Source organism: Xiphophorus couchianus, chromosome 1 (assembly GCF_001444195.1).
Source record: "Xiphophorus couchianus chromosome 1, X_couchianus-1.0, whole genome shotgun sequence".
In the NCBI taxonomy this organism is placed as follows: domain Eukaryota; kingdom Metazoa; phylum Chordata; class Actinopteri; order Cyprinodontiformes; family Poeciliidae; genus Xiphophorus; species Xiphophorus couchianus.
The window spans coordinates 10,298,740-10,311,531 of NC_040228.1; the positions used below are offsets into that span (position 1 = coordinate 10,298,740).

At 39.2% G+C, this 12,792-nt stretch overlaps 1 protein-coding gene across 4 annotated transcripts in view; it reads right to left on the reverse strand.

Annotated features, from left to right (window-relative positions):
• espn (espin) overlaps positions 1 to 12,792 on the reverse strand; it is a 51,261-nt gene that overhangs the window by 17,325 nt on the left and 21,144 nt on the right. For 2 of the 4 annotated variants that reach the window (XM_028024128.1, XM_028024120.1), the window contains exons 8-10: positions 9,126 to 9,287; positions 6,339 to 6,582; positions 5,609 to 5,662 (exon numbers count right to left, since the gene is read on the reverse strand). In XM_028024128.1, the coding sequence (XP_027879929.1) occupies positions 5,609 to 5,662; positions 6,339 to 6,582; positions 9,126 to 9,287 (460 nt within the window). The remainder of the gene's footprint in view (positions 1 to 5,608; positions 5,663 to 6,338; positions 6,583 to 9,125; positions 9,288 to 12,792) is intronic. The other 2 variants (XM_028024140.1, XM_028024134.1) reach the window with 1 other exon arrangement.

Genomic DNA, 12,792 nt, shown 5'->3' on the forward strand with positions numbered 1-12,792 from the left:
ATTCATGGTAAAAATAAAAAACAAAAACTTTTACACAAAAGATTTTCTATTGCTTTATTCTTGTACATTTTTTGTAATTTAATAATTATATCAAATCAATCTTGTCCTTAACTATATTTAAGGGTTATTATAATACTCTTATTTACCAATATCTAGTTTAGCACACTTTAATTCATTTAAGCCTCAAAACTGCTTTCAATTTAGTATGAATGAGATCTTATCAGGATCCAAAGAGCCAGTCACAGCCTCACCTGTTTTACAGAACGTTAGCCTTGAATGTAGGAAATGTCCTTAATTCCTCATTGTTTACCCAGCTTCTATTTGCAGAATGGATAAAAACAAAAGTCCCTCGGTAAAAGTGTTCCCTGTCGAGGCGACCACAATGGTTTAGACGGACACAAAGACTGGCTAGCGTGCCACCCCTCCTCACGCTCGCTTGCGCTCCCTTTCTCCCATGTAGGAGGAGAGAACAGCTTTCTATTAAAGACCCATCATTACAGTTGGGGGAAATCTAAAGGAATCACCAGTAACTGAAAGTGACAGCAAGCCACTGGAAAGCTGGCCAGGAATTAACGCACAAACACACGCACACAGAGAGGCCGTCAAATCGTCGGCTAGTCAGTCGACTCGCTGCCAAACCAATCCTCTCAAAGCTCGCACACAGTTCACTTGGCATTTTGTTACATCTCATGGGATATACAATATGGAATAAAAGAACCAGCTGATTTGAGTTGATACGGTGTTTGAATCTGTTTAACTTTTCAAGTTACAACCATACACTTCACTGTACTTTACAGAAGCTTAATTGGTGGATTAACACAAAGTAGTACATAAATCAGAAGAAAAAGTATGGTTTTCAAAAATCTGTAAAGTGCTACATGCATTACTCTTCAGCTACTTTCCTTCAATAACTCTAAATGAAATTCTTCAAATGTTCATTATGCAATATGTGGATTAAAACTAGCACTGCAAAAGCGAGTTCAAAGAAGACCAGGGAATAAAATGCTAACACAGGAACCCTGAGAGGCTAAACCACCACTACATCGGTTTTCACGATGTGGTAGTGCTTCAACCAAGAGAGGGAGGCTGATCAGAGATAACATGAGCTTTGTAAAGGGCAATACTGGTGGAAAATCTTTTAGAGGTGGCAAAAGACCAGAAAGGTTCCCCCTCCAACAAGATACCAACCATAAACCTTCAGTGGAGTGGTGTAGATGAAAGTGTTTGGGTGAGTTAGAATGGTGCAGGTAAAGTCCAGACCTAAATCCAATTGAGTAAACACAGCTAGACTTAAGACTTTCAAAGCTACCAGAGACATGGCTTGGAAATTGGTATTTCAAATAATTTGTCTCATGAGGGCTGATAACAAATGTACACCAAAAGTTTTAGATTTGTATTTAAAAATCTTTAGAGTAATAATAATAAAATATTTTCTATTTGGCCACTTCATGCTGGTCTGTCAAATAAAATCCAATGTAAGCTTAATAACATTTGTGGTTGTATTTTGACAAATTGCAAAAATGTTCAAAGGCTAAGAAATTGTTTGACAAAATGCTAAGCTATTTAAATATAAATAGATTCAAAACAAAGAATGATGACAAAAACCTCATACCTTATGCCTCTCCTGACAGGTTGTTATTACAAAGATCCAGGACCGTTAATAGTCCATATCAAGGTGAGCTTTAACGCACTAAAAATCACACTGAAGTTACACTGGTGCATCTGTTTGATAAAGCAGCTGTGTCTCTGCGGACAGTTAAAGCCAGTTTAAAAACAGGGTGGGGATTCAGCAGGTCAGAGTGATATGTGGACAAGGCTGGAGGAGTGACAGGTGCACAATGTAAGAGAAACAGCTTCACCTAATGAACATCTCGGTACGCAGGGCAGCCTGCTCTCACTTCAGACTCACACTTTAGATCTGCATAATACATAGTAAGTAGACATGGGGAAGTTTAGGTGACAAACCTTTTAGTGGCCATTACTTGGACTAAGCAGATGAGCAAACAAATGCCTCACTTGAATGAAATGACTCAATGTAGCCCAGTCAAACTGGAAGTCATGGTTTATCCATTTAAGGGTCCCAGACATTCTGCTTAAATGAATCTGATATTACCATGCTATCATTGAACATTACAATGACAATGTCAATTGCAAATTCTCCTCACTATGTTTGTCTTTTTCAATTATCACAATGCCTCCACCAATCTGCCTGAATTTTATCAGGAGGTGGCAGAAAGGACAGAGATGCACCAATCATCAGAGGCCATAATCTTCAATACTATTTATAACGCAGCAAAACTAGAGTTCAATGAAAATATTAAATGGAGATAATCTTATAAAAATCTGTATTTTTATTGGATTCAAAACTTTGTCAAAGAACATCCAGAACATATTTTTAAATTTTATAAAAAATATTCTGTTATAATCCAAAGACAAAATAGAAAACTGGCAGGTCAGACCTGAACGAAAACCCAAAATTTTTTATGGACCAGCAAAAGTCGGACCGGTTAATGCAGGGCACATAAATCGTAACATGACACCAGATGTTGCAGTCGCTTGCATTTACAATATGAAACGGATTCATGCGGTGATGAAGGCAGCAATTCAACATATGCATCTAGTCTGTTAAAGAGCAGCCGCAGCATATCTATTCAAGGCTCTTCATTTCTATGGCCTCCATGTGACATTTTTTGTTGTCTGATCAGAGGCTAGAAACAAATCCTATATTTCCTCAGACCACACTGCTCCTTCCAGCGTCTGAGATAAAGATGCAGGGTGTAAAAACTGTCCCCCTCTTTCCTGCGGTAAAGAACTACAGAACAAAAGAGCTTGACAAACTATGCAGGCTATCCGGCCAGCCACCTGCCTCTCCGCATCACCTCAACAAGAAAAGCAGTAAAGTCATTTTCAGCTTTTTGTTGATCTGGAATGGTTTCATTTTATGACTATAAGAAAGGACACATTAATAGGGACACAGCCCTCTTTATGTCTAAGCAGTTTATGGGTATTTAATTTATTGGATAACAGAAGGAGCCGAGTCAGACCAGACAGAAGGAAGTTACAAAGTGTAAGTACTACAAATCTGATGTTAAATCAAGTAATTAACACTTTACTGCAGCTGGTATCCAGTTTTCCTTTTTCCTTAAAGCTAAGAATATATCCTTGTTTAAGAAGATGTGCTTATTCACAAGCTGGAATCATTCAAAATCATCCTTCTTTTAAGGATTTCCATTTTACGTCCTCTTTTCCTTTCGGTTTTAGAACAAAACCGCATTTCATAGTTTCGTTGTACATCATTATGGGAGAAATATTTATCTCTCAAGTTTTTGTTAACTGTGGTGATAGATGAGTTAAATAAAATGGATAAAATTAAAGTGTGCAAAATAACCCCATTGATTATTGAGAAAATTATAGATAAATTAATGAAATAAGTAGTTTGAGCCTCGTATGACTTATATGATTATTAAATAATCTATTCGTTATACAGCACTTCCAGTGGTCTGATGTAAAAAAAATTATCTAGATTGAGGTACTTTACTATTGTTATTATACACATTAAAATTACAATTCTGTAAGTTGAATAATTGAACAATTAAAACATTGTTTTTTACCTCCTTTACCGTCCTCCTAACTCTGCATGCTGCAATAACAAGTTATTAATAAAACAATTATTTTTTACCACAGAATATTGTCCTCTGCTGATTAATTAAATGTATCCAATTAAAAAATTTGATTCTTTTATTTTTTTCTCTGTTAAATCATAAAACTACAATAAAATGTGGAGGGCGCTATGAATAAAACAGATGATGACTTAAAAAAATGACTAAATAATTAATTTATCACTTCAGAAAAAGACAAAACTGATGGTTTCTTCTTGTAAATATTTAGCTCTATATTTGACGATCTTCTGTGGACAATCCGTCTAGCTCTTATTTTGTCACATGGTTTTCCAACTCAACTTTTGAATTCAGTTTGAGGAGCTTCTTTGTCTAAAACGTTAAAACTATTTAATTCCAGTGACTATAAAATAAAACCAGCACATTTACTGGGAAAGTCAGGAACACTGGTCGGATCGTTTTAGTAAACAAGAGGAAAAAAGTGCAAAACATAAATAAATAAATTCAGTCATGTGAAAACAACTAGGTTGCTCTATTACAGTCTGTATGTTTGTTTGTTTTTAAAAAAAAATTAGCACTGGATACTCAACAGAAATGCATCATGTGATATAGATAAACAACAAAACCAGAAGAAGCTTTTTTGCAAAATGTAATAAAAATGCATTATCTGTCAAGGAACAGATTCAGCTATTGACTATTCAAAGTTGGAGTTAAAATCAGAATAAAATCTTTTCAGAGGGTTTTCACACACAAATAAGAAATTTGACTTCTGTTCCTCACGCTACAGAGTACAGACAACATATATATATAAACTTTAAAGGAATTTTTTTTAAAAAGGATAAAAGGAACAGTATACATACACTTATTGTACGTAGTGACATTTTTTCACATAGAGAAAGCAGGAGGGGGGGAGTACGGTTACTGTATTTTAAATATGCCTATTTTTGCATCAAAGCAGCTTAGCTGATGCTTTTTCACTGGGGCTCATTAGAGAAACAGCTTCAGGAAACAATCTGGTTTTTAAAAATAAAACTCTAAAGCGCTAATCTTACGGTAAAAGTCCAAACAAATTGTTTCCAGGATAAAAAACAATTTGTTAGTGGCCTTTTTCCTGACCCTGAAACTGTACAAGTCATATTTACAAGAGCAATCTCCAACAGGAGATAATAGCACCTTATGATTCTGATAAGAGACTTAGAGTTCTCCAAAAGAATCTGAAATCAGACGTTTTACGATATGGACAATGGTCTACAAGTGGAGAACATTCGAAAAAACTGCAACTACACCCAAGTTCGTCCTGAGAGCAGACTGCAAGATGCTAAAACAAATCCCCAAAACCTCAAAGTGGCCAACAGAGAACCTGAAGCAAACTGTTGCTACATGAAAAGCAGACTGCAGTTTCATGTAAGATGCACAAGGAACAAACATTTACTCTCCAAGAAAAACAAAAGGCCCAGATTGAAAGTTACCTCAGAGGCAGAACTTCTAGAATAGGGTTCTTAAGGCAGATGAATAAATAGAAACTGTGCAGTATATCCACAAAATACTGTCTGAGGATGAATAAATGTAAAAATCCTGGACCGAGTCAGGATCCTGATTAAATTGAAATGTTCTGAAGTTGCTTCAGATGGGCTCAACGGTCTGGAAAACTCTCACACATCTCACAGCTGAAGGTGAGGAGTGGAACAAAGTTTCCTCAGGTTGATGTTGAACCTGGTGGAAGCATCTCCCTGAGGTTGTCGCAGCGAAAGAGGCCAACAGCAGCTGTGAGAAGTTAGGGTGTCCAAACTATTCCTCCACTCAGAAACCACTTTTTTGCTCATATGTTTTACTTAATGAGCAGAACGAATGCAATTAAAAGACGTTTTGCTCCAAGAAAAAAATGTCTGAATTTTTTTTCACATGGGTGCATCTATGAGGGTACTAAAGTGGATTTAAGGGTCTGGGAAGATCCTGACATTTAGCAGGTGAAAGTCTCAGTTTGTACTTACTCTTCATCTGTCTAAGCGGCCCTCTGTCTGGGTGGGACATAGAGATATTCCCGCCTTGAGAGCGTCGAGGAAAAACCGCGTCAGGGAATGAGAGAGGAAGAAAAGACGAAGACATGCAGAGGAAACAGTGAAAGTGAAAAGATGTAATGAAAGAGAAATAGACAGAAATATTTAGGAGGCAAAAGCATGTTGACAAATTCAATCATAGCCCGATTTATTTTATTTTATAAGGTGATAGTTTTATCTTGTTACTCTTCCGCTTACGTTCGCTTTATGGATGAATTACTTCCTTCATCCGGCCATTACATTCGAGCATCGTGTCACATCTGGATTTTCACCTCATATTTCTGCAACAGCTACTGAAGACTGTTCACAAGCAGTAGGTTTAGTAACTTCTCATTCCTAACGATTCCTACAAGCAGAGCGGCGCGAGGTTAGTGAGTTAGTGAGACAAAGCGATATCGGGCAGAGGGTCACTTAAGGAAATAACTGAACTCTAAACCAGATCTCAGGGTAACGGGACGCCCGCATCGTTAATTTACAATCTGTTATTTAGAAGGCTGGGTTTGAACGCCGCCCATCTTCACCTGGGGTGATAAATTGGATAAATTGACAGACACGCACACGCACCCCTGCACACATACACTCTCCGCTTTCTAGGAATAACATGGTAAAAGTATGCAAACAAAAAAGTGGAGAGACTTGAGGAAAAACAAAAAGAGGCACTCACTTCCTGATGAGGAAGATGGGCGCCTGTTGTCGGTGGAGGTGGAGCTGGGGGCGGTGTTGCCGTTGTTCTGGGTGGTTTGTGCCCCGGTGGGTAGCGGAGGAGGAGGAGGGGGCGTTGGCATCGGATTGCTGGGGGGGAGAGGAGGCGGTGGAGGCGGCTGTGGAGGCGACACAGATTCCTCTGTGGTGCCATTTTCAGAGGTGGGGGCGGGACCCTCTGTAGGCTCCTCCAATAATACCGAACCCTGAAGGAAAGAGGAGGAAAACGCAGATGATGTCAATGACATGACACATCCTTAAAGCCATCACTTTCCTATGGTTTATTGTTGGTCAAAGATCTTCAGTAATCATCGTTTCCTGGAGCGTCTTATTGAAATTCCCAGTCAGCTTTTCACATTTCTCATGGCACAGCCACAAAGCTGATTTTGAATTTTTATTAGTAAAGAACTGATATCGTTAGATTGTTTATTGGAGTGCGCAATATGGACTTGCAGTATATCACAACATTTTGTGGCACTATTGCGATAACAATAAAAGTGACAATAAGAACTATTTATGATTTCTTTTTCAGGTAAGTGTATTGCTGAGGCAGCAGTTATAGCCTCAAAAACACAAAGACGGCCCTTGAAAAACATTCCCATTTGTAATGCACTTCTTTAGGACACCAGTGTGATTTGTGTCACTAAACTGCGCCGAGTAACAGCATTTAATCATATTTTCAAATTTATTGATGCATCAAACAAACAGTGGAGAAAACAGTAAAACTAACAATCCCGACAGTTTTAGAGGTTTCTAAACATCATTAATTGGAGTTTATTGTGACAACAATTAAATAAAATCGTATTATAAGAAATTAATCATGACAAATGATGAATACTATGATAAATCCCCATCATCCCAAATTCTTCATATTGATTAAATAAGTAGTACGTAGTAGTAAGTAGTATAACTAGTTATGCCTTGGTTGTGAAAAAACATCAACATATTTTGAACCTGCATGATGAAAGTCCTGTACTTCTGGTATGAGGTGTAAAACTGTTAAATTCTTGCAAAAGCTGCTGCCGGGGACAGATGTACGCCTTGTTCTTGTTTCCTAACCAGCTCATAAAGATACAATACCCTCACACGTATAAAGGAGCTAATATGACCTAATCCCACAGGGGGGAATTCTGCATGGAAAACGGAGCGAATGGACCATCTGCCACTGCAACTGATAGCTCTGCACGCGTCGGCACGCTCCAAAACCATGCTGGAACTCAGCTGGAGGCGAATTAATGGACTGTGACATCTAACTGGATTCCCTCCCCCTGCCCCGGCACGCCTCAGACGCGTGCTCATCATTGTTGCTCCCCTCACTTTCTAGGCCTCCCAGGGGAGTTGAGGTGGAGGAGGAGAGGAGCTGGGAGGGGGGACGGCATCCAGATGGGTCATGGCGGCACGTGCCGGTTCCCTTGATTAGCCCTTCCATCTGCTGGGGTCCTCGGAGACAGGGAGGGGCCCCTCTGGGGCTCTAATTGGCTCAATGTGGATTATAGCATGTGTCCCCCCCAAACACCCACCACTCCTGATACTCGTGGGAGTGTCGGGTCTTTCCAGGGACATTGATCATTGACTCCAGCTGACTTCATTCATTCATCCTCTTGTGCTTGTGAAGTTATGTGGATGCAAACAGGTGGTTTAAGCAGTCATTTATTAAAATGCTTCAGTATTTATCGATGAACCCAAATTAAGACTTGGAACTGCATATATTCATACGTGTAGTTTTAACCAGAACCTGTCATTTTGAATTAATTGTTTTGTTTTATGGGATTTCTTGCTATAAAACACAAAGATACACCAGAAACAGAGGCCTGACAAAGAAGCATGTTTTTTAAATTACTTTCTATGTGTAATTTATCTGGAATAAAATTTATTAAAACAATTTTACAGGCAGTGTTTAGGGGCTTTAATAAATAAATAGCACAATTTTCAATATGTGTTATTAAATTTAGTTACTTTGATTTTATTTAGATTTTTTTAAATTTGGCAATTATCAGATTTGCCTCTTTCTTGTTTCGAGTGTGTAAATTCACATTTAGTAATAACAATATCAATAATACCTGTACAATATTTTAGAGCTAAAATACTAAATAAAATAATTCATATCAGTATGCGTTCACTTTTACAACTATACACTTTGCACTTTTGTATTTAAGTATTAGGAATATTTTACTGTACAGAATAAAAAAAAAAGATCCATTCCATTATGTAATCTATTTTTATATCCTACTATATAAAACTATATTTGTTTTTATGTACTGAAATAAATTATTACTCATAGAAAAAAGTTTAAATTAGATTTTCGTTGCCGTTTACAGGAAGCTTCATGTTAGGTCCCATCGTTCCAGTGGCGGTCATTCGTTTAGCAAATGACGGCTGTATAGAACATTTCCACGGAGGGCGGAGACAAGAGGTGGTGGAAATGAGGAGTTGGAGACTGGAAAATAAAAGGTCAAGACAGTAAAAGGTTACGTAACACACAGAGTGGTAACGCTCAGGCAAATACGGCCCGTCAGTGTTGTAACCTTATGCCGATGCGCATTCGCTCAGCTAAACCACACCCGAAACTGACCTCACGCAGCAACAGCATGTCCACGCTACCCTGTACGTTGACAGAACACATGCTAAACAGATATGTTTTCATTTTCAGTGAACAGAAATGACGTGGACTTTCTGCATCCGCATGAGTGGAGCTTTGAGAAATCTTGTTTTGAGGCCCTTTCAATGCATTTAGATGTTTTCAACTTGCCTCCTCGTTGGGCGCCATGCCTTTGCTCCCACGGGGCTCCGCCGTGTCGTTGCCCAGACTCTTGTAGTAGTCCCCAGTGCTGGGCTGTTTGTTGAAGCTCCTCGACTTCCTGTTTGAATCCACTCGCCGCAATTTCTCGTGGCTCTCCCCAGGAGTCAGGTGCTTCACAGATTTAAAAAGAGAAACATACATGTCAGTTTAAAACTCCCCATGTATGGGTTTTTTTTTTTCCCCAGATGTTTTTCATACTGTGTGAAAAATTAGTCCATGTTTGTGAATGTGTGGGGGTGGCAGGAGGAAAGCTGAACACCAACAGAGTACAGTGCATTTACTCTCTTTTATTGCTGGATTAGCTCTCTCGTGGGGACCAAAGCTGCTTTATTTGAATAGCAGAACAAGGCTCTAATTTAGCCCATGTAAAGCCCTGGCATCCACTCTATGTTTCACAATCCACAGCCTGTTGGGCCACGTCCAGATTTTATAATGAAGTGAAGGAGAGAGCAGATCACTGACTTAGCTACGTTCGTTATAGGAATGTCACTTTCTGCTTTAAATTTGTGTAGAAATCTGGATTTCTGATAACACGACAATCAAATATTCTCAATCACAGTTTTTGCCGTACAAAATGTACCTGACAGGCTTTACATACTTAAAAGCTTCAGTGGGAAAAATTTTCCATTTTCACATGCCAGTGTAAAAAATTGTTCTATTTCTTGTTGGTTTCTGAATATGTTTCCTTCATGCAAAAAGCTTTGAAATTTGCATAAAGTTATTGCCTGAGAACATAGCTATGCAACAAAGGTTCCTGATTCCCATACTTTACATGTCTGTGTTTCTCAAAAAAAAAAAAAAAAAAGTTTTGTAAAAAAAAGGATACAAAAAAATTCTAAAGGTACAAAAATCTGTTTCGAACACCAACATGAAAAAGATATGCAAGTTTTAAAGCAAAAAAAGCTGCTTTGCCTTTCAAATCCAAGACTCGGGAACAGATTTGTATTTATTTACATCCAAAAGGCTGGCACACAACTTGGACTTTTCTTTTCTTTTTTTTTTTTTTTTTGTTTCACTTAACCCAAACCAGCACCTCAAGTGTCGGGACGTCTGACATTGACGTGAGCAGAAATAATTGACAGCTGACCCCTGACCTTCTCTCTTCCTGTGCACTCTTGTGTTCCCGAGTTCCTACAAGCTTCTTTAATTGTGTTGACTCCTGTCTGCTGTCAAAGAAACGGTCCCTGAGCACTCATCAGCAGGCGGGGTAAAGCGAGCCCGGAGAGATGCAGATGGATCGTCGTCCCCAGGGGAGACGGGTCGACAATAGCAAACGTACAAAGTGTTTTGCAACAACCCCCCCTCCCTCCAAACTCCCCCCAATCTCTCATTTACGCCGACTCCTTTTCCTTTCATCGCACATACCTGTCTGTCAGCAGGAAGTGATATCTCGCTTTTGTTCATGTGTCTCATGTTTTTACATTTTATTAGCGTACAGAACAATATCGAGTTTGTTCAGTCTGTTTGTCGGATATGCACGTTTACATGTCGTCAAACACGGGGAGGCAATTTGCGTTATAAACTAAGATCTCTTCCGATGTATATGCGTAATTTAAAACAAGCTTTTTGTTTTAAGCAGGAAAAACTAAACAAGTCTGATTTATTGCTCAAACGTAAAACAGCTGAAATATGCAAATTGGAAGGAGACAAGCTTTGCAGTGAGAGGAGAAAAAGAAAAAGAAAAAATTTCCTCAGAGAAGCAAACACACTTTACCTTACTGTTAGGAGTCCACTGTTTCAGCGGCTTTCTAGTTTGGACCGAGCCACATTCGCGCAACCCAGCGGAGCCGACGGAGAGCAGCTGTCACCAGATCCAGCGCCTCACCTTCTCTCTGCTCAGAGTCTACGCCTGTCACTCTACCTGGACCTCTCACTTTACCCACAGGCCTCATCAATAACCTATTGGGCCAGCTCAGCAGGGGCTATGATGTCACCACCGTCCCGTTGACTGACCACACCCCGACCCTGCCCAGTTCCGCTTATGTAAAACACAAACTCCCATGTGTTCCTCTGGCCGTTGCCTTCGCCACACGCAAATCCTGAGAGGCTTTGGGATTATCAGAATATTCAGTGCTGCCTTCGGTGCAGGTGCAAAACCTCTCGGGAATTGCACTTGCAGCAGGAATACTGCCATAATAAAAATCTTCTGATGGGTTGCATTCCAAAGAATTAAAACTCGGACAGGCGTAGCAGTCGTGGTGATTAGGGGTGGTTTGTATGCTGCACAATAAACCTTTGCTTTGAGTCAAATGCAGACAAATGAGTCGAGCACGGAGCTGTCAACAAAATCCACCTGAGGCTCACTGTAGTGTTAGCATGCAGGTGGATTGGTTTTCACTGTTTGGTACACAGAGATCCAATTTGTGTGTCTTTTTGTGCACATGTGTGTGCCTGTGTTCTGAGAGCCAGACCTTATCTAAATTATTAAGCCGGGGCACGCCCTGAGCTGATCACCTGGGCATGGAGGGGAAAGGGGGCAACACTAGAGTTTCATTAAACATCTCCCCTGCAGGGTCACACAGAAACACACACACACATGCACACCCACACACACAAAGAGCTCACTATGGATACATTCTATGGGAAAACTTTGACTCACCATTTATAACTGCAATGTGATCTATTTGCAGTGCAGATGCATACACCCTGCCAATGCCTAAGCACATTTTTTCTCCCCTCAAACCAGCTGGCTATGCAACCTTTTAGCTTCCTGCTGTTTGCATAAAAATATTCATCAGTCATTATCAACCGAAGACTATGTATCGTTTCTAACAATTTTATCCAAGTACAAATGAGAAAAAAATTAACCCAGTAAATCAAATATAGAACAAGAATTTTGTTAGAAATTGTTCAATGGAACCTTTTTTTTAACATTTTATGCGACAGACCAACACCAAACAGCACACATTTGTCAAGTAGAAGGGAAAAGATTATTATTCTCAAATATTTTTTTTACAAATAGGAATCTGCAAATTGGAAATATATATTCACCCTTCTTTATTCTGGCACCATCAGATAAAATCCAATGGAAGATTTGATGTAATCTAACTACAAAATATTACACGTACATAATCTCAGTATTAATACAGTTTTTCTGACTCAGATGTTTGTTAGACAATATTAGAAAACAAACAGCTTCATGAGATCCAAGGAAAACTGCAGGCACTTTAGGAATAAAGTTGTAAAGAAGGTTAAAGTAAAACTAGGTTAGAAAATAACATCCTGACCTTTGAGAATATCAGATCACTGTTAAATTCATAATCTAAAAATACAAACAACTTGACCAGCTGCAAGCCAAACAAAGCAGGAAAATACAACTAAACTGACAAACCAGGTAACCGCCAAATAAGTAGCCATTGGGGTCGTGGTAACTCTACCTGTAAAGATCCAAAGCTCAATTGACAAGACACCTACTAGTTTGAGCAAATGTGTTTTGTGAATCTTATATCACCAGGTGAAATCTCTGAGAGCCAGGTCTCATTTAAAATCATGCCCTGCATGTAAACTGAGAACCTCTGGTCAGACCAACAGGGAACTCTTTGGCCTGCATTCAAAAACCAGAACTTCAACAGGAAGACGTAGATAGATCAGTGCATGTTTCAGATGGATCAAGAAA